This window comes from Harpia harpyja, chromosome 14 (genome assembly GCF_026419915.1).
Source record: "Harpia harpyja isolate bHarHar1 chromosome 14, bHarHar1 primary haplotype, whole genome shotgun sequence".
NCBI lineage: Eukaryota > Metazoa > Chordata > Aves > Accipitriformes > Accipitridae > Harpia > Harpia harpyja.
In genome coordinates this window covers 1,528,051-1,547,651 of record NC_068953.1, presented here as the reverse complement: position 1 = coordinate 1,547,651, position 19,601 = coordinate 1,528,051, and the positions used below count along the sequence as shown (strand labels likewise).

The window sequence follows — 19,601 nt, the reverse complement described above, 5'->3', positions numbered from 1 at the left end:
GCCCACCCCCCCCCCCCCAGCCCTCTTGCCAGGCTCCTCCAGCCTGGCAGAGGGTCCATGGGCATCCCAGCCCCTCCGGGCTCCAGCTCCCTGCGCAGCCCCTCGGGGTCCTGCCCACAGCGGGTTTGCTTGGCCGAGCCCCATCGCCAGCTGCCCCTGCGGCACCCCCGGACCCTGCGACCACCGCCTGGCAGCTCTCCCTGCGTCAGCCTGGGGGGGTCCCTGTGTCCCAGAGCAGCGGCAGGGCCGGGATGCCATGGCGGGTGGCGGGGGGGGGGGGGGTCCCATGGCGCACCAGTCTCCGTCTGGGGTTGTGGGTGCCGGGCTGGGCATGGGGAGGGGGACGGGAGTGGATCCTGGGCACTGCAGGAGGGGAAGGAAGATGAAGAGATGCCCCGGTGTGATCCAGACTGACTTTAATGCCGTGAGTGGAGGTGGTCGGGGTCACAGCTGCCGTGGATGGTGCCAGCGCCGGCTCCACCGCCATCCTTTGCCTGGGAACGAGCTAGCGTCCCCGGCCAGCCTGGGAGCGGGGCGGGCTGGGGGATGCCGCAGCGGGGGATGCCTGCCGGTGCCCGGCAGGTCAGTATTCCCAGAGCGTGGCCCGCAGCACGGACTCGCTGTCAGCCCGCAGGGTGCCGGCCGGGTCCCCGCGCAGGTACCGGCCATTCTTCCCTTTGATGGCCATGCGTCCCCGCTCCCGGAACTCGAAGAAGAAATCCTCGGAGAGTTCCCCATCGCTGCACACCGACCCGCTGCTCGCCACGTACCAGAACTTGCCCCCCTGGCCTGCAGAGAGTCCCCAGGGGCAGTCAGGAGGGTCTGGCTGGACTCCCGGTAGCCCCCCGCCCCAGTAGCCCCCCGCTCCGTCACCCACCTTGGATCTGGTAGGCGCCGTCACTAAAGCTGATGTGGAAGACGTCGTAGACGGAGCGGTTGGAATCGAGCAGGTTGGAGCCACGGTGGTAGCAGACGAAGCCGTGCTCGCCCCGCAGCACCAGCATCGGGCGGTTGATCAGCTTCAGGGTGAACTCCTCGTCCTCCCCTGCACAGGAGCCCGGCCCTGAGCACCCCGGGCTGGGCTGGGGAGGGCAACACTGGGACCCCCCCACCCACTCCCGGCACTTACCCACAGTGTCGCTGACGGCCGCCAGTTGCCCGTTCTTCTTGGTACAGACGTACCGGCCGTTGCTGGCGCGCAGGGCCACCCGCCGCCCGCGCCACTCGATGTCGAACATGGTGTTGGCAGCGCTGGTGGCAGACGGTGAGCGTGAGCTGGGGCAGCCTGTCCCCCCCCAGCCCCCCTTCCCCGGCCCCCGAAGCCCCACGCCGCGGCACGGCCCCACTCACACTTCGGTGGCCACGGCCTGGATGCCCCCATGGGCCACGAGGGTCCAGTAGCTGCCGGTGTTGGTGTGCAGGCTGCACTTGTTGGTGTCGCGGTCGATCTGGAGCTGGAAGGTCTCGTGGTTCAGCTCCTCGTCCTGGTTCGCCGAGACGTTGACGCCTGCAGGCGGGAGCGACCGTCGGTGCCGGCCACGTGTGCCGATGAGCCGCAGCTGCGCTTTCCCTCCCCTGGCCCCTCCCCAGCAGCGGTAAATCCTTCTGCGAACAATCGCGCTAATTGGGCTGATTAATCTGATTGCTGCTGTGTCCATCTGGTTAGTGCCGCGGTGCACAACCCCCCTATTTATAGCCTGCCCGCCACCGTCACCCGGCCCTAAGCTGCTTGGCACAGGGGCAGGCGCATTCCCGGTGCCCGCAGGGACAGCAGGGCAGCCAGGGGCATGGCACGGCCACCGCTGCCCGGGCGAGCGGGGCCCCTTGGGGACCCCCACGGGCTCTGGAGGCTGTGGTCCCATCCAGTGGCCTGTGCCCGGCTCCCTGTTGCAAGGTCTGGTTGCGGGGGCACAGCTCTGCCCACCCCCTCCTGCCTGCAGCTGCCTGCCCGGGGCTGCCAGGCTCAGCCCCACGCCAGGGGAGGACGCACGCGTAGCTGCGTGTGCAAACACACGCACATATCTCCACGGCTGCGCGGAGCCCTGCACACGCGTGTGCCCGCGGCGCTGAGCAGAGCCCTACGCGTATGGACACGCACGCAGCACTGCAGAGCCGTGCACACGCTAACACGTGTGCGCACGCCACGCTGGGAAGAGCCCTGTACACGCGCGCACACGTATGGGCTGCACAGAGCTGTGCACGCGCTGTGCGCGCACAGCGTTGTCCGCGCACAAACGTGCGTGGGCTGCGCATGCAAACGCATGCACTGCACGGAGCCCTGCTCACACGCACGTGTGTGTATACACACACACACCCCCCCGTGCACACCCATGGAGCCCTGTTCACACACACACACGTGTATACACACAACCCTCCCGTGCACACCCACGGAGCCCTGTTCACACACACAAGCGTGTGTATACACACACGCAAACCCCCGTGCACGCCCACGGAGCCCTGTTCACACACACACACGCGTGTGTATACACACACGCAAACCCCCGTGCACGCCCACGGAGCCCTGCACAGCCCCACTGCTGCTCCCACCCCGACCCCACTGGCCGCAGCCTCCCCTTTGTTGTTATTGTAGGGTCTCCTCCCGTGGCGGGGGTCCCAGGGGAGCTCCCACAGAGCCCTTCATGGCTGCGGGTGCTTTCGGCTGAGCCGATCCCTGGGAATCCCCTTGGGACAGCCGGGGCTCCCGAGGCAGGCAGGGAGCAGGCAGCGGGGTGCGGGCAGCCCTTACCCTGCCGGATGGAGACGTATCTGCCGTTGGCCGCCGTGAAGACCACCTGGGGATGGCTCTCCTCCAGGTCGAAGAGTTCGTCTTTGCCCGGCTTGGAGCTGCGGCCGGATTTGAGGGTGCCGGTGGGCCCCGTGGGTGCCAGGTATTTGCCGTCGCAGTCCTTGAAAGCCAACTTGCCCGCCTTGAACTCGAGGGTGTAACCGGTACGGGCGCCGGGCTCGGGCACCAGCGTGCCGTCGCAGCGCAGGTAGCGCTCGTCGGCGGTGCGCAGGCTGTACTTCTTGTCCTGGAAGCAGAGGGTGATGAGGGCGTCCACCCCCCAGGGCAGGTTGCTGTCGGTGGCGATTTCGTCCTCGTGGGCGCTGAGGTGAGCGTAGCGGCGGCGGCTGACGCTCAGCAGGTTGGCCTGGGGGTGCATGGCCAAGTGCACGGTCCAGAGCTCGCCCTCCGTCACGCTGGGGGCGAAGCAGGAGAGCCGATCCTCCCGGCCCCCGAAGAAACGCCGGTGCGGGGCCGACTGCAGCGCCCAGCGCCCGTCCGACTGGGTGATGATGCTGAAGCGTTCATCCCGACCCGGCTGCTCGGCCTCGCACCGCACCTTCCCGTCCTTGTCGGCACCCAGGTACCGGCCCAGGTGGCTCTTGAGGAAGACGACGGAGCTGTCGGCTTCATCCTGCTCCAGCGTCCAGATCTGCTTGCGCTTCAGGCTGGGCGCCGAGGCGTTCACCTTGTAGCCGAAGCTCTCCGCCGTCAGGTACCGGCTCTCGCAGTTGATCAGCCCGAACTGGATCTTCAGGACCTGGTGGATCCCATTCGTTGGCATCTTCCGCCGGCGTGGGGCGGCCCCCGGGGGGCCGGCGGGGGCTCCCCGGCCCTACCGAGCCCCGGCGTCGCGGCGGGGCCGGCCGGCTGCACCCGCGGGGATGTCTGCGCTGCCCCGGTGCCGCTGCCGCACTGGCCCCACGGGGTGGCTCGGCACAGCACGGCACGGCAGGGGGGCACCGGGGGTGGGCTGGGGGCTGCACCCCTTTTAATTAGCCGCAGGTAGGATTACCAAGTCCAGCCAGATTGTGGCGGGCACCGGGGTGGCCGTAACCTGCAGCGGGGCTTTCACCGAGACCCCGGGCGAGGGGGCACTGCGGCAGCCCCCGGCCGGCTCCTCGGGGTGCGCGGCCAGCCGCGGAGCCGCGGGTGGAAAACTTGGGTGGGAACCCGATCTGGGCGCGGGACGTCGTATCCGTTCCCGGCGGGCTAAGGTTACCGGCCCCTCTGATTCAGCAGCAGGTCACCCCCAGCCGCGCCGCCTCCCGGCCAGCCCCTAAGCGCCTTACCAATTAGCCAGGCATTTTGATTAGTTTAAACCTTTTATCCTGCTTTGGGGCCCTTGGCCTCCATCTGTCCTGTGGCCCCAAATCCCTCCTGCAGCTGTGTATCAGGGTCACGTCCGCCCCCCCACCCTGACCCACTGGGTGATGGCTGGGACCCCCCATCACCCAGGGCGTGGGGTCCTCCAGCGCCACGGGGCTGAGACCGCCTGAAGCTCGTGACAGCGGTGTGGGTGTGCTGCCTTGGCAGGGGACGGGGGGTGCAGGGGACAGTCCCCACTCCTGCCCTGCAGGCATCTTGCCCCCAGCCCAGCTGGGACCCCCCGGCCGGGGCAGGCACAGCCGCAGGGACCCCAGGCCTCGGCCACGCTCCACCGCAGGCTCCTGGGGACTGGCAGGGACGAGCTCTGCCTGCGCTGGCACCGGGCTCTGCCATCACCTGCACCCCAAAGCGCTCAGACACCCGGTGCCAGCCCCTGTGCCGAGGACCGGTTGTGCACCGGTGATGCCGCTGTGCCACACTGAGGCCCCGGCCGCGATGGCTCCCGCTGCCGCCTTCCCCCCGGCCCCGCAGCTCCGGTGGTCAGCGCGGCACCCAGTTATTGTTCCCGAAAATAGGTCCCGGGGATTGGTTGCCTCATGACTTTTTCATGGCTGGGCTCTGTCTTACCACGCCGGGGGGGGTGCCGCGGCCCCCCAGCCGCTGAGTTACCCGAGCCGTGGCTGCGCTGCCTGGCACGATGTAACTGACCCTCGCCGAAACAGATACGGGTCGGCTTTCGGGATGGGGGGGGGGATAAGTGGGTCAGGGCCTTGCAGGGGCTGGGGGGCTCCGGGGGGCTGGGGGGGTCGTGGGCAGCCCCCGGGTCTGGCAGGGCAGCAGTGCTGGCTCTCGGCGGGTGCACGCCGGCACCTGCCTGGCAGAGCAGCCGGGAGCTGTATTTATACATGTTGCCCCCCCCCCCCCAGCCCTCCCCAGTGGGGGTCAGATTCCCATCGCGGGGGGGGGCCTGCCTGGGCCCTGCCCCACAGCCGCAGCCTGTCCCTGCAGCCCCCCGGCCTGGGGACAGCCGGACCCCTCCCCACGCCATTCCCAGCCCCGCTCCCCAGTGCGGGGGGGGGGGGGGGGGGGCGGCTGCTGAGACCCAACATGCTCATGACAGCCCCTCCTGCCCAAGCATCGCGGGGGGGCCGGGGTGGGTGCCCCCCACCCTGGTTTCCATCCAACACCCTTCCCAGGAGGGATGGGGGGGTGCCGGGCTCCCCGGCGTGGTCCTGACCCTGGTGTGGGGCTGGCGGATGGGGGGGTTTGGGGCGGCGGGGGGGGGCTCGGCCGTGCCCCAACAGCCCAGGGGGTCGGGGTTTGGGCTGGAGCTGGGGAACGGGGTGCGGGGGGGTGTCAGGGTCGGGGTGCTGTGCCCGGCCCCATCCCCTGGGGACCCCATCACACACACAAGCCCCCCCCCCCCCGCGCCAACACCCGGCGACGGGAGGGGACGGTGACTCCGTGTCACCACGGCGACGGAGGCTGCGCACAGGCGACACCCACCCGCATCACCGCGGGGAGGGGCGGGCGCCTTCCTCCTCCTCCTCCTCCTCCTCCTCCTCCCCCCGGCCCGGCCGAAGGTCCCCGGGGCGGTGTCGGGGCCGGGCGTCCCGCTGTCACCGGCCCGATCGCTCCTAATACGGCCGGGACGCGCTGCCTGCGCCCGCCCCGCATCGCGGGTGTCCCCCCCCCCGCTCCCCGGGACCGCCCCGGCCCTGCCCGGCCCTTACTCACCGGGCGCCGGGGCTGCCTTGTTTGGGCAGGAGGAAGCACCGGGGCTGGGACCCGGCATCGCCCCGGAGCCCCCCCCCCCCGGTATCGCCCATCCCTGCAGCATCATCCCCCGGTGTCTCCTCCCTGGGAGCACACACCCCCCCCCCCCCCGGGTGTCGGGGGTCCCTGACTCACGGGGCACCGGGGGAGCCACACCAGGGGGGTCCAGCGGTCGTCGCACCCCGGGATGGGGGCTGTCACCAGCGCAGACCCCCCCCCGAGCCAGACCCCCCCCCCCAGCCCGAGGTGCTGGACCAGGGACGCTGGGCCAGGCCGGGCCGCTTGGCACTGCCATGGGGACGTGAGACCCCTCGAGCCGTGCTGGGACCCGTGTGGGACCCCCCCGACCCTCTGCCACCCACTCAGCGCCGGCACCGCCCTGCCCCGCACCCCCGGCACCCCCGTTTTGCTGCCGCTGCACGCTGACACCCCTCTGCGACGCTCGTCCCGGCTACAGCCGGGCCGGCAGCACCGGGGCCTGCCGGGGAAGGCCCGAGCGTGCGGCTTTCCGTCCCCGAGCGGTGCTGGGGAATCCTCGGGAAGACGGCGAGTTTCCACCGCCGGCTGCTCCTGGCACAGGCGGCGGGCGATGGCAAGGCCGGCAGCCGCCACCATCCACGCGCACCAACCGGCGCGGGAGGGGCTGGGGGCACGGGAGCCGCGCTGCGCGGCAGGCACGTGGGCTGCCGGCACGGTCCGTGGGTCTCCGGTGTAGTGTGTGGCTACCTGACATGGTGCGTGGCTACCTGACATGGTGCATGGCTACCTGGCCACGGTGCAGGGATCTCCGGCACGGCGCGCAGCTCTCCGGCACGGTGCGCTGGTGTGAGCCGTGCCCATGACACCCAGCAGCAGTGTGGGGTGCACAGCCCGTGACACCCCCTGATGAAGCAGAGGGGGGGGCTCAGACACAAGGAGGGCTCTGGGCTGGCGGGGGCCGTGGAGGTTGCCGGAGCTGGGGTGCCAGCCGGGGCTGGTGGGGAGATGCTCTGGGTGGGCCGGTGCAGCCGGGGGGTGCCCGTGGGAGATGCCGAACCCAGGCAGGGTGGGATGCACAGCACCAGTCAGTGGGGTGTCAGCACCGTCAGTGGGTGCACGGCGGAGCCGAGGCAGAGTTTTTTGGGGGTGCCCGGCGCTGGCTGTGCGGTGCCGCGGGGTGGGCCGGCACTGCCGGGGTGCCGGGGGTGCCGTCCATAGGGCGCACTGGGGGCACGGCCTGCCTAAGGGTGCTGGCAGGAGCGCTGGCGTTTGGGGGGTGCTTATAGCCGGGGGATGGACGCGCCGGGTGCGCGGCACCGTAGGTGTTACCGATGGGGGTGTGATGGGGCTCTTGGGGGGGGGGGGCCGGAGCTGCCAGAGTTTGGGGGTGCAGCTGGGGGGGGGGGTGTGAGCCGGGGTGCAGAGCGCTGCCCGCGGGGTGCCCGGTTGCCGCCGGTGGGGGTGCAGGTGCAGGCAGGTGGGGGGGGTGGTGTGGGGGGGGGTACAGGTGCTGCCCCGAGGGGTGCCCGGTGCTGCACTGGGCGGTGGGGGGGGGGGGGAGGTAGCGGGTATTGCTGCGGGTCGGTGGGGTGCCCACGGAGTGGGTGGGGTGCACGTGCTGCCCGAGGGGTGCACGTGCTGCCTGAGGCTCTGCACGTGCTGCCCGGGGGGGGGGGGTGGTGTGTGTATGGTGGGTGGTGGGGGGTGAGTGTTGGGGTTGGGGGGGGGGGGGCGCGGGTGCCACCTTCGGGGTGCAGGGCCAGGCCCGGCCAGGCCCCCCGGCGCTACCGGAGGGGAACCGGGTGCCGCCGGGGGGGGGGATGCCCGGTGCTCGGCTGGGGGGGGGTGGGTGCGCGGCCGGGGGTCCCCACCGGGTCCGGGGGGGTCGCCCCCCCCCCCCAACTATCGCCCCATGCAGGTTCCGGGGTGCAGCTTGGGGGGGGGGGGGGGGCGGGGGCAGCCCGGCAGCCACCCCACGTGGCCGGGACGGCGCTAGCCAATGAGAACGCCTGTTTCTGAAAGATCTCCATATATGGCGATGTTCTCGGCCGGGCGGGCGGGGCCGTCGCCCCCCGGGTATAAAAGCGCGGGGCTGGGAGCGGACGGTCTCACTCAGCCGGCGGCAGCGGACAGGCGGCACCATCTTCCCCAGCGCCGAGAGCAGCCTCCCCCGCACAGGTACCGGCACCGGCCCCGCGGCACCGGCGGCCACGGGGGCGTGGCCCGCGCCCCTGCCGCCCCCTTCTACAGTCCCCCGGAGGGGGGGGGGGGGGGGATAATGGGGGGGTGGGGTTCCTGGCCGGGGCGAGCTGTGGCCGTATCGTGTCTATGCTTCCCCCCTCCCCCCGCGTTGCTGGAATGGTGTCGCCCGCTTGAACAGGGTGCTGTGGGGGGGCACGGCGCGATTGGTGGCGGCGGCGGGTGACGTCAGGGCGCGGGAGATTCAAACGGCGAGCGGGGGGGGGGGGGGAAGGGGAGGGGTCCGTCCCGCCGGGGCGGAGGAGTTGGCGGGGGGGGGGGTGGTCCGGGCCCGCCGCCAGCGCGGCCTCCCGGGTTCGCTGACCCGTCCCGCCCCGCAGAGCCTCCGCCATGGAAGAGGAGATCGCCGCCCTCGTCATCGACAACGGCTCCGGGATGTGTAAGGCCGGTTTCGCCGGGGACGACGCCCCCCGCGCCGTTTTTCCCTCCATCGTCGGGCGCCCCCGGCACCAGGTAGGCGGGAGGAAGAAGAGGAGGAGGGAGGGAGGGGAGGGCAGGGCGGACCGGGGCGGTGCTGCCGGCGGGGCGGGCGCTGACTCAGCTTTGGCTTCGCAGGGCGTGATGGTGGGCATGGGGCAGAAGGACAGTTATGTGGGGGACGAGGCCCAGAGCAAGAGAGGGATCCTCACCCTGAAGTACCCCCTTCGAGCACGGCATCGTCACCAACTGGGATGACATGGAGAAATCTGGGCACCACACCTTCTACAACGAGCTGCGCGTGGCTCCCGAGGAGCACCTGTGCTGCTCACAGAGGCTCCCCTGAACCCCAAGGCTAACAGAGAGGAAGATGACGCAGGGTACTGTCGCTCGCCCGGTGGCCACCCCTCACTCTCATCTTGCTCACAAACCTCCTTTTGTTATGGCATCTTAAACCTGAGTTTGGTTTTTTTTTTTTCTCTCTCCCGACATTTTCAGGGTTCTGTACTCCTGGCATTTCTTCCTTGACGCCTCAGGTTTCTTTTGTTTGTGTTTTCTGCCTGCACTCTTTGCTTTTTCCTTCACACACCGTTTTGGTTTTTGTTTGTTCTTTTTTTTTTTTTTTGCATGTCAGCATGTGTGTTCTAATGTGGGTGCAAGTGACCCAGCTCATGACTTGGTGCTAATTGATTTATTTTTTTTTCCCCACCCCCCCCCTTCCTTCCAGATCATGTTGAGACCTTCAACACTCCAGCCATGTACGTGGCTATCCAGGCTGTGCTGTCCCTGTACGCCTCTGGTCGTACCACTGGTATTGTTATGGACTCCGGGGACGGTGTCACCCACACCGTGCCCATCTACGAGGGTTATGCTCTGCCCCACGCCATCCTGCGCCTGGACTTGGCTGGCCGTGACCTGACAGACTACCTCATGAAGATCCTGACAGAAAGAGGCTACAGCTTCACCACCACAGCCGAAAGGGAAATTGTCCGTGACATAAAGGAAAAGCTCTGCTACGTCGCCCTGGACTTCGAGCAGGAGATGGCCACTGCTGCCTCTTCCTCCTCCCTGGAGAAGAGCTACGAGCTGCCTGATGGCCAGGTGATCACCATCGGCAACGAGAGGTTCAGGTGTCCAGAAGCTCTCTTCCAGCCCTCCTTCCTGGGTAGGTGTGGGCCAGGGTGGTAACTGCCAGGGTTGCCTCTGTGGTGTGGGGTTGGCGTGACCCAAATGAGGTGCTGCGTTGGGTACTAACGAGCCTGCAACTCTTCTCCCCAGGCATGGAGTCCTGCGGCATTCACGAGACCACTTTCAACTCCATCATGAAGTGTGACGTGGACATCAGGAAGGACCTGTATGCCAACACGGTCTTGTCCGGTGGCACCACCATGTACCCTGGCATCGCCGACAGGATGCAGAAGGAGATCACAGCCCTGGCACCCAGCACGATGAAGATCAAGGTAAGAAATGGCAAGATGAGGCTGCAGGCCGGTGGTGGTGGGGAGAGGCGGGAGAAGGCTGGGCCACTCTGACCACTGCTGCTCCTCTCCTCTTGCAGATCATCGCTCCCCCTGAGCGCAAATACTCGGTCTGGATCGGCGGCTCCATCCTGGCCTCGCTATCCACCTTCCAGCAGATGTGGATTAGCAAGCAGGAGTACGATGAGTCCGGCCCATCCATCGTCCACCGTAAATGCTTCTAAACGGACTGCTGGCAGGTGCGCTGCGCCTGCTGCATGAGTTGTCTCACTAGTATATGTTTGCCCAGGCAAATCTATACACCTCATGCTAGCCTCATAAAACTGGAATAAGCCTTCTTTCAAAAGAAACTTGCCCTTGGAAAGTCTGTACCTGATGTTAGACGCATGTCGGGCACTGGGAATGGTCGAGCTGTCACTTTGATTTGACCTTGTTATTCGAGTTAACCGTTCCCTCGGTGTACACCTGAGCGAAATACCCTGTACAGATCCGCTCCCGGCCGTGGGGCCGGCCTGGCACCTCGCCGCGGAGGAGAGCCCACGCCTGACCGGGGCTCCCGCAGCTCGCTACACTGACAGTGGCCCGTCTCCCCGCGCCCTGGGCCGGGACCGGTGTGTACAGGGTATTTGGAGTCAGACTTGCCGTACATCCAGTGTGGAGTATTCCAGATTTCCTGTAGAGGCTGGTAGGAGTCCATCGAGAATTCACTTCTGTCGCTGCCGTTCTAGCAAGGTTGGGAAAACATATCGCATCCGAGCCTTACGAACCAGTTCTTCATTCTCCTCCCACCTGTATCCCAGTCGACATCACGGGGCTGAAGTTACTCAACTTGAGTTGCTGAAACTTTGCATTGACACCTGTAAATTTACGCATCGTTTTAATTTATGTAAGATTTTTGTACGTTGCCTTAATGTTCTCACATGACGGTAGGAAACCAAAATTTGTAAGTCATCCTAAAGTTGAGAAATTGTAATGCCCAACAACACATCATTGTGTAAGGAAAATAAAAAAAAAAAAACATACAAAAAGCGCTGCAGTAAAACCCACCTGGGGGGCTGTGTGTGCTGGGGTGGGGGGTGGCAAGGGGGACCTGAGCTGGAGCTCCTGCCTCCTCTTCCAAGGAAGCCGCGATGGTACTTTGGGGGTTAAAAATGGGTGTTTAGGTGCCAAGCAAGGGATGGAGGGGGGTGTGGTGATGGGTGCTGCCTTCCTGGCATTAGTCCTGGGTGTGCAGCACCCAGGTGGAACTCTGGGTGTTGTGGCTCCCTGGTGTGGAGGGTGAGGGGTGTGGGGTTGTTTTGGCTGCTGCTGGGCCCTGTGGCACTGCCAAGCGCTGCCCTCGTTTCTGCAGGGAGAAAGAAACCCGCTAATTAATGAAAGTGCCGAGGTCAGGCAGTGTAGTCGCTGCCGTTAGGACCGTCTGTGGCAAACGTGGCTCTGCTCGTCCTGGCCTTCACCGCCGTCCTATGCTGGGGTGGCATGGGGGGCACTGGCAAAATGCGCTGGAGCCCCCCGGTCAGCCGGGCACGGGCTCCCAGGCTGCCACGTCTTCCCGGTGCCGGGCCGGTTCTCCACCAAAGGCCGGGCTCCTCTTGACCCCTTTGCCAGCGCTCTTCCTCCTCTCCCCTCCTCTTCACCGGCGCAAAGCAGGCGTGAACCAAAAAGGCGTCCGTCGTGGCTGAGGTGGGTGTCACTGTGCCACAAGGACAGCAGGGGAGGACGAGTTGTGGCTGGGGGTGCTGGGGGCAGCCCAAAGCGGTGCCAGCGCCGGACCGAGGCCCCTTTGCTTGCCGGCACTGCGGTGTGGTGAGCCGCAGGGTGCCGTGCCGGGTTCACGGTACCACGTCGTGTTGCGCTGTGCCGCGTTGCTCCGTGCCGCGTTTGCCCCAGGTGGCCTTACCGGTGTGTCCCACGGTGACACCGCTGCCCGGCCATCCCCAAAGCGTCCCCATTCCCCCCATTTTGTCCTTGCCCGCACCCAGGCCCGTCAGAGCCACTTTTGGCACCAGGAGCCTGGTGTCAGCCCCACGCAGGGCCCGGCTGAGCCCGTGGGGGTGACACCGCGGCTGCCTCAGCACAGCCTGGGTGGGGGGGGGGATCACCATCACTGCTGTGCCAGGGACACCGCGTGGCCCCCAGCTGTTGATTTGGGGGGGGTGGGTGCGCACCCCTCCTTGGGGGGGGGGCCACACACAGAGGGGATGGGGGCCGCGGCCGGGCGCAGCTGCGTGTGCGAGCGAGTGCTCAGTGCCAGGGCGATCTGGGACGGGGGTCAGGCCCAGCGTGGGGAGGGGGGATTGGGGGGGGGTCCCCCCCCCCCCAGCAGCCTCTGCCCTGCCAGCCCAGCCAAGCCGTGGTGTGGCCCCAGGGGTCCCTCCCGGTGGCCGGTGCAGGATAAGCCCCCCCCCCTCCTCGCAGCCCCGCGGCACCTGCGCTCACCAACTGGCCAGCACCCACACCCAGCTGTCCGCCCGTCTGTCTGTCCATCCGTCCGGCCCTCTGTGCACCCATCTGTCTGCCCACCCCTCCCTGCACCTGCCCGTCCCGTCCTCCCCCCCCCCCCCCCCCCCCCCGTCCCTCCATTTGCCCACCCGTCCGCCCGTCCATCCTGCCCGGCCGTCTGTCCGTCTGTCCGCCCCCGCTGTCCGTCGGTCGCGCCCTGTCGCGGGGCGGCCGCCAGGGGGCAGCACGGCTCCGCCGCTCCGCCAAACGACACGAGTTCGCGCGGGCTCAGCTCCGACGGCTCCGGGGACGGGCGGGGGGGCCCGGAGCGCCCCGGGGAGGGGATGGGATGGGGGGGGGGGGGCCCGAAGGAAGGGCCCGGACACCCCCCCCCCGTCCCCGTTACACCAGCCCCCCCCCCCCCCCCCTCCGCCGCGGTCCCTGCAGCCCCCCCCTCCCGCACCCCCCTGCCCCCGCGTGTCCCCGCACCCTCCAACACCCCCCGCACCCCTCCATCCCCCCCCCATGCACCCCCCCTCCCCCCCAATCCCCCGTCCCCCCCCACCGTCCCCCCCGCCCCGGGCGGCTGCCGGCCGGAGGGAAAGGGTTAATGGCGCCCGGGTGGTGAGAACAAAAGGGCTCCCCGCCAGCCAATGGGCGCCGGGCTCCGCATCCCGACACCCTCTGGTTGGCTGCGGCTTGGCCAATCGCGGGCGAGCTCTGCCTGTCCGTCTGTCCCCACGTGGGGAGTGTTCTGCTCCCCCCCACCTCCGCTTGCTTCCTCCTGCCTGCACCCTCCTCCTGCCTGCTTCCTCCTGCCTGCACCCTCCTGCCTGCTTCCTCCTGCCTGCACCCTCCTCCTGCCTGCTTCCTCCTGCCTGCACTCTCCTGCCTGCTTCCTCCTGCCTGCACCCTCCTCCTGCCTGCTTCCTCCTGCCTGCTTCCTCCTGCCTGCACCCTCCTCCTGCCTGCACCCTCCTGCCTGCTTCCTCCTGCCTGCACCCTCCTGCCTGCTTCCTCCTGCCTGCACCCTCCTCCTGCCTGCTTCCTCCTGCCTGCACTCTCCTGCCTGCTTCCTCCTGCCTGCACCCTCCTCCTGCCTGCTTCCTCCTGCCTGCTTCCTCCTGCCTGCACCCTCCTCCTGCCTGCACCCTCCTGCCTGCTTCCTCCTGCCTGCACCCCTCCTGCCTGCTTCCTCCTGCCTGCACCCTCCTCCTGCCTGCTTCCTCCTGCCTGCACTCTCCTGCCTGCTTCCTCCTGCCTGCACCCTCCTCCTGCCTGCTTCCTCCTGCCTGCTTCCTCCTGCCTGCACCCTCCTCCTGCCTGCACCCTCCTGCCTGCTTCCTCCTGCCTGCACCCTCCTGCCTGCTTCCTCCTGCCTGCACCCTCCTCCTGCCTGCTTCCTCCTGCCTGCACTCTCCTGCCTGCTTCCTCCTGCCTGCACCCTCCTCCTGCCTGCTTCCTCCTGCCTGCTTCCTCCTGCCTGCACCCTCCTCCTGCCTGCACCCTCCTGCCTGCTTCCTCCTGCCTGCACCCTCCTGCCTGCTTCCTCCTGCCTGCACCCTCCTCCTGCCTGCTTCCTCCTGCCTGCACTCTCCTGCCTGCTTCCTCCTGCCTGCACCCTCCTCCTGCCTGCTTCCTCCTGCCTGCTTCCTCCTGCCTGCACCCTCCTCCTGCCTGCACCCTCCTGCCTGCTTCCTCCTGCCTGCACCCTCCTGCCTGCTTCCTCCTGCCTGCACCCTCCTCCTGCCTGCTTCCTCCTGCCTGCTTCCTCCTGCCTGCACCCTCCTGCCTGCTTCCTCCTGCCTGCACCCTCCTCCTGCCTGCTTCCTCCTGCCTGCACCCTCCTGCCTGCTTCCTCCTGCCTGCACCCTCCTCCTGCCTGCTTCCTCCTGCCTGCTTCCTCCTGCCTGCACCCTCCTCCTGCCTGCACCCTCCTGCCTGCTTCCTCCTACCTGCACCCTCCTGCCTGCTTCCTCCTACCTGCAGCTTCCTGCCTGCTTCCTCCTGCCTGCAGCTTCCTCCTGCCTGCACCCCTCCTGCCTGCCCCTCTCCTGTCTACATCCCTCCTGCCTGCAGCTTCCTGCATCCTGCCTGCATCCCTGCTGTAGCATCCTCCCCCGGACCCCGCAGCCTCCCCCCCTCCTCCCTGCCCCCCCGGCAGCCCCCTCCTGCCCGCATCCTCCTTCCACCCTCCTGCGTTGCTCCTGCAGCCCCTTCCTCCCCTTTTTCCTCCATCCTCCTCCTCTCTCCCATCCTCCACCCCCCCCCACACCCCAGCACCCTCCATCCCCACTGCAGCCCTGGGTCCCCCCCCTCACCCCCAGCCCCTGCATTCCCGCACCCCTGCAAGGCAGCAGGACGGGGTGCCCTCAGGACGGGGTGCCCAGGGGTTTCGCCCCCCCCCCCCCTTGCCCTGCAGCCCCGGCACCCTGCCCGGCTCCTGCATGCACCGAGCTGGGGAGGCCTCTGCAGGCACCCGGGGTGGGTGGGGGGGGTCCTCATAACTGGGGGTGCAGCTGGGAGTGGCCGCACCAGGAGGGAAACTGAGGCACAGCAGAGAGCAGAGCCGGCGCCAGCAACGGTTCATATATTTATTCATAAGCCAAGTTATCAATAAAAAAGTTCCATACTAAAAGGCCTTTACATAGAGTTTGCTGTTCATAAAACCTTTGTGTTTTTAATCCTTTTTTTTTTTTTTCCTTTTTTTTTTATTGTTGGGGTTTTTTTGTTTTTGTTTTTTTTGTCTTGTTTTGTGTATTTTTTTTTAGTGTTTACACTGGAAAAGCCCCCCGCCGCCGCGCGGCCTGTACACATTTACAGCGCGGGGCGACGGCGGGCAGCGGCGGGCAGGGCTCGGCGGGACGGGCCAGCGTCCGCCGGCACCGCGGCCACCCCGCTATTGCACTGGGGCCGGGCAGCGGTGGCGGGACCCCCCGGAGGAGGTGGGAGGGCAGGGGGAGAAGGGGGCCAGGAGAGCCGCCTCCCCCCCCCCAGCCAGCCTGCCACCCACTCCCCCCGCCGCGCTCGCCGCCGCGCCGGGGACCGAGCCCCCCGCCCTGCCGCCGCGTCCCCCCTATATACAGAGCTCCCCCGCTGTCCTCGTCCCAGCCAGGCTGGGGGAAACAGTGCACTGAAACAGAAACGCGACCCCCCCCACCCCTCCCGCCCCATATTATTATTAATTTTTTTTTTTGTTGGTTTTTTTTTTTTTTGTGGGTGGTGTTGGGTGTTTTTGTTTTTTTTTTTTTTGTTGGTTTGTCTGTTTTCCATAAAACTTCCCGGAAGAAATACAATATTTACACGCAAAATAAATAGAACAACACACCTGATTTCTGCTTTACCTGCTGGCAAACAGTCAGAGGTACTAGGGAAAGTATGGCTTGTAGGGGAGCCCCCCCCCGCCCCCCGTGCCCCCCGTCACGACGATGACGCCCCCGTGCCCCCCACCCCACGTCCCCTGCCCCCCCCAATCCCTCCCCGGCCACCCCGGGCTTTGCATAATTGCCGGGAAGGAGCCCCACGACGGAGGGGGGGGGGGCGTGCGGGGTCGGGTCGGGGGGTCTGCCCGTCCCCGTCCCCCTAACCCGCACCCGGGGTGGGCACGGGGGGTCAGCAGAGGATGGGTACCCCGTCGGCGGTCACCAGCCGGCCCGTGGTGGGGTCGTAGGTGCCCGCCAGGTAGTAGAGGTCCTGCCGGTCCTGGTACTTCTTGCTGCGGGTCATTTGCTCGTAGTGCTCCCGTCCCACCACCTGGCACTTGTGGGAGATGGTCTGCACGTCGTTCTCGTCCTCGTGGCACGACTGGTACAGGGCGTTCTGCGAGCGGACGACACGGCGTCACCGGCCGCCCCCTCGCCGGTGTGCCGCCAGCCTCCCCGCCGTCCCCAGCCAGCCCACCCCTCACCTTGCCGTCGCTCTGCCGCTTGCCCAGCTTGGTCTCCTCGGGGTGGTAGAACCACTTGACCTTGACCACCATGTTGCTGCCCCAGGACTCCCACATGCTCTCGATGCGCCCGATGTAGGGCAGGTTGGGCCGCCCGGCCGAGAGGAAGACGGCGCAGTCCCCGATGCGCAGCGTCTCCTTGCCCCGCACGATGGCCTTGTAGAACAGCTTCCGCGCCTTGCCCTTCATGCCCCGCCGCTGGAGGGGGGGGAGAAACGGTGGTGGGGGGGTCAGGGACGGCGCATGGACCCCCAAACTCGCCCGTGCCCGCCCTGCCAGCTCGGTGAGACCCCAGGCACCCGGGAAAAGCAGCGCCGAGCCCCGCGGGGTGCTCCCACAGCACCCATCCAGCCCTCTGCGCCCTGCAGGCGCCCTGCTCCCTGCACCCAAGTGCCACAGCCGGCGTAAGCAGCACCGAGCACCCAAGCATCGTGCCCACTGAACCCATCCCGCGCATGCAGGTACCTGGCCCTGTGCACCCGGCTGCCGTGGCCGGCGCACCCCAGGCACGCTGTGCCCCATGCGCTCAAGCACCCGGCCCCGCAACCCCTGGCACCCTGCCGTGTACCCATGCGCCCTGCACCCGTGCCCCACCGCATGCACCCTGCCATGCGCCCACGCACCCTGCCCTGTATCCCCAGGCGCCCTGCCGTACCCATGCACCCAGACATCCGCGCCCTGCCACGCACCCAGGCACCTCCACCCCGTGCCCACAGGTGCCGTGCCCCGCTCCTTCTCCCCGTGCCGTGCCGCGCCGTGCCGAGCGGCGGGCGCCCGCGGCGGGTGCCGGCCGTACCTGCGTGGGGTTCCCCGACCACCTCCAGAGCTGGCGCGCGGGCAGGAAGGCGGAGATCTTTGGCCGGTTTTCCACCGAGGGCAGGCGCTGCCTCCGGGAGAACTCTTTGGCTTTGGAGAAGCTGAGGGCCTCCTTGCGCTTGAGCTTGGCCTTGGGGCCGGCGGCGGCGGCCTTGGTGAGGAAGCAGCGCTGCGGCGTGCCGCTCTTGGAGCGCAGGGCCTCCGGCTGCGCCAGCAGCGCCGGCACCGGGTGGGAGAGGCAGGTCTGGAGCAGCAACGTGGAGTCCTCGTCCTCGGAGCTGTAGGAGGAATCCTCGTTGTCGGAGGAGCAGAGGCTGGAGGTGGAGATGGAGCCGGAGCTGGAGGAGGTGGAAGAGCCCGAGGAAGAGGAGGAAACCGAGAGGCGGGTCATAAAGCGCGAGGGCACGTCGGCGCCCAGCCCGCCCGCCTCCTCGTCCTCGTCCATGTCCGAGTAGGAGCTGTGGCAGTCGCTGTCGCAGTTCAGGGTGAACTCGGCCTGGCCCGAGTATTTCCGCAGCGCCAGCCCCACGGGCAGCTGGTGCACGGGCGCCCGACCCTTCCTATCCTTGCCGGCCAGGGCCGCGTGGGCATAGCCGTGGCTGGCCAGGGGCCGCTCCAGCTTGGCCCCAAAGTCCTTCTCAGCCAGCAGCAGGGCCTTGCAGTTCTTGTTCTTGGGGGACGTCACCCCTTCGTGGTCCAGCTTGACCAGGTACTCACTGCCTGCCTTTCTCCGGCTGCTTTTGCCCATTTCTGCCTCCAGCCGCTCGGCCTTCTTGGAGCGCAGGAGTTTCTGGGCAGCCGGCAGCACCAGCCCAGCCCCGGCCCCGAAGGAGGCGTAGGAGCTGGCGATGCGGCTGAAGGAGTCGGCCCCGAAGCCGTTGCCGAAGACGGGGGGCGGCGAGGTGGTGGTGGTGGTGCACGGGGAAGATGGCCTCTTTGGCCCGTAGCTTCTTGGCGCTGCCGTTGACCTGGAAGAGGTTCTGCAGCACGGCCGTGCCTTTGCTCGCCGCCTTCCGCTTCGTCTGTGCCACCGCCGACCAGCTCAGCAGCGGCCCGCCGCGCCGCCCCAGGAAGGGGTCGCTCAGCGCTGGCGCCTTGCCGCCCGACAGCACCTCCGCAGCCTTGCCTGGCGGGAGACGGGGGTCAGGAGGGGCAGAGGACAGACGGACGGACGGACGGAGGGAGGCAGGGATGCTCCGGGACTGCCCCCGTCCCTGCACGTCCTCCCCTGCGGGCTGATCTCCGTTCCCCGTCGCTGCAGCGCCCTGTGCCACCCCCTTCCTCCATCCCCAGCCCCGCACCCTTCCCCGCATCCTGCCATACCCCTTTCTCAACCCCCTGCGCCCCATCTTTCCCTGCATCCCCTCTCCCTGCCTGTTTCCCTGCCTCCTATCCTCCCCCCACGCCTGCATCCCAGCATCGTTCCCTGCATCCCAATATCCTTCCCCGCATCCCAGCACCCTTCTCAGTATCCCAGTACCCTTCCCTGCATCCCAACATCCTTCCCTGCATCCCAGCACCCTTCTCAGTATCCCAGTACCCTTCCCTGCATCCCAACATCCTTCTCTGCATCCCAGCACCCTTCTCAGTATCCCAGCATCCTTCCCCACATCCCAACATCCTTCCCTGCATCCCAACATCCTTCCCCGCATCCCAACATCCTTCCCCGCATCCCAGCAACCTTCTCAGTATCCCAGTACCCTTCCCTGCATCCCAACATCCTTCCCCGCATCCCAGCAACCTTCTCAGTATCCCAGTACCCTTCCCTGCATCCCAACATCCTTCCCCGCATCCCAGCAACCTTCTCAGTATCCCAGTACCCTTCCCTGCATCCCAACATCCTTCCCCGCATCCCAGCAACCTTCTCAGTATCCCAGTACCCTTCCCTGCATCCCAACATCCTTCCCCGCATCCCAGCACCCTTCCTGGTATCCCAGCATCCTTCCCCGCATCCCAACATCCTTCCCAGCATCCTTCCCCACATCCCAGCACCCTTCCCCGCATCCCAGCATCCTTCCCTGCATCCCACCATCCCTCACACCAGCGCTGCTGGTGCCACCTCCCTTGGGCACCCCACAGGCAGGTGGTCCGCAGGTAGCAGCCCCCCCCCCGTACCACTTTTCTCCTTGCCGGCCGCCTTCTTGCCCGAGTTCTTGGGGGGCTCGGGGCCATCGTGGCGGTCCGGGCAGAGGCTGGGGGGCAGCTCGCTGGACGGGGGCACGTCGCCGCACGACCGCTTCGTCCGCCGGCAGGAGCTGGAGACCAGCAGCGCGGGGGACGGCTCGGTGCCTGCGGGCAGAGCGTGGGGTCAGGGCCGGCCCCGCTGCCCCCCCCCGCCCACCCCCTGCCCACGGCCCCCGCCCCAGCCCACTCA

General features: G+C 67.6%; 3 protein-coding genes across 4 annotated transcripts in view; 1 reads left to right on the top strand and 2 right to left on the bottom strand.

Annotated features, from left to right (window-relative positions):
- Positions 1-399: 399 nt before the first annotated feature.
- On the bottom strand, positions 400-3,919 carry FSCN2 (fascin actin-bundling protein 2, retinal). Of its 2 annotated transcripts, XM_052808944.1 has the most exons (5): positions 2,747-3,919; positions 1,351-1,507; positions 1,130-1,251; positions 878-1,045; positions 400-789 (listed from the first exon to the last, which is right to left on the bottom strand). In XM_052808944.1, exons 1-5 carry the CDS (start codon positions 3,567-3,569, stop codon positions 584-586), a joined length of 1,476 nt encoding a protein of 491 aa, XP_052664904.1. In that variant the 5' UTR covers positions 3,570-3,919; the 3' UTR covers positions 400-583. The 2 variants fall into 2 exon arrangements, with proteins under 2 accessions (XP_052664904.1, XP_052664903.1); XM_052808943.1 differs by having other exon boundaries at positions 878-1,251.
- A 3,967-nt stretch (positions 3,920-7,886) lies between these two features.
- ACTG1 (actin gamma 1) lies at positions 7,887-11,051 on the top strand. Its single transcript, XM_052807843.1, is given in 9 exon segments — positions 7,887-8,047; positions 8,449-8,581; positions 8,684-8,773; positions 8,775-8,862; positions 8,865-8,911; positions 8,913-8,925; positions 9,273-9,710; positions 9,824-10,005; positions 10,104-11,051. Coding segments are annotated over 9 exon segments (1,281 nt in total). The 5' UTR covers positions 7,887-7,901; the 3' UTR covers positions 10,248-11,051.
- A 3,994-nt stretch (positions 11,052-15,045) lies between these two features.
- Positions 15,046-19,601, bottom strand: part of BAHCC1 (BAH domain and coiled-coil containing 1) — a 28,169-nt gene continuing 23,613 nt past the window's right edge. Inside the window, 5 exon segments of the mRNA XM_052808964.1 lie at positions 15,046-16,284; positions 16,373-16,609; positions 17,208-18,140; positions 18,142-18,353; positions 19,343-19,516. Of these exon segments, the coding sequence (XP_052664924.1) occupies positions 16,078-16,284; positions 16,373-16,609; positions 17,208-18,140; positions 18,142-18,353; positions 19,343-19,516 (1,763 nt within the window). The 3' untranslated portion in view covers positions 15,046-16,077.

Excerpts from the sequence above, each read along its gene's own strand:
- FSCN2 (XM_052808943.1), bottom strand. The coding sequence starts at position 3,569 with ATGCCAACGAATGGGATCCACCAGGTCCTGAAGATCCAGTTCGGGCTG. Across the intron at positions 1,252-1,350 it reads CAGGCCGTGGCCACCGAAGT|CGCTGCCAACACCATGTTCG; the intron begins GTGAGTGGGGCC and ends GTCTGCCACCAG. Across the intron at positions 790-877 it reads CGGCGCCTACCAGATCCAAG|GCCAGGGGGGCAAGTTCTGG; the intron begins GTGGGTGACGGA and ends GACTCTCTGCAG.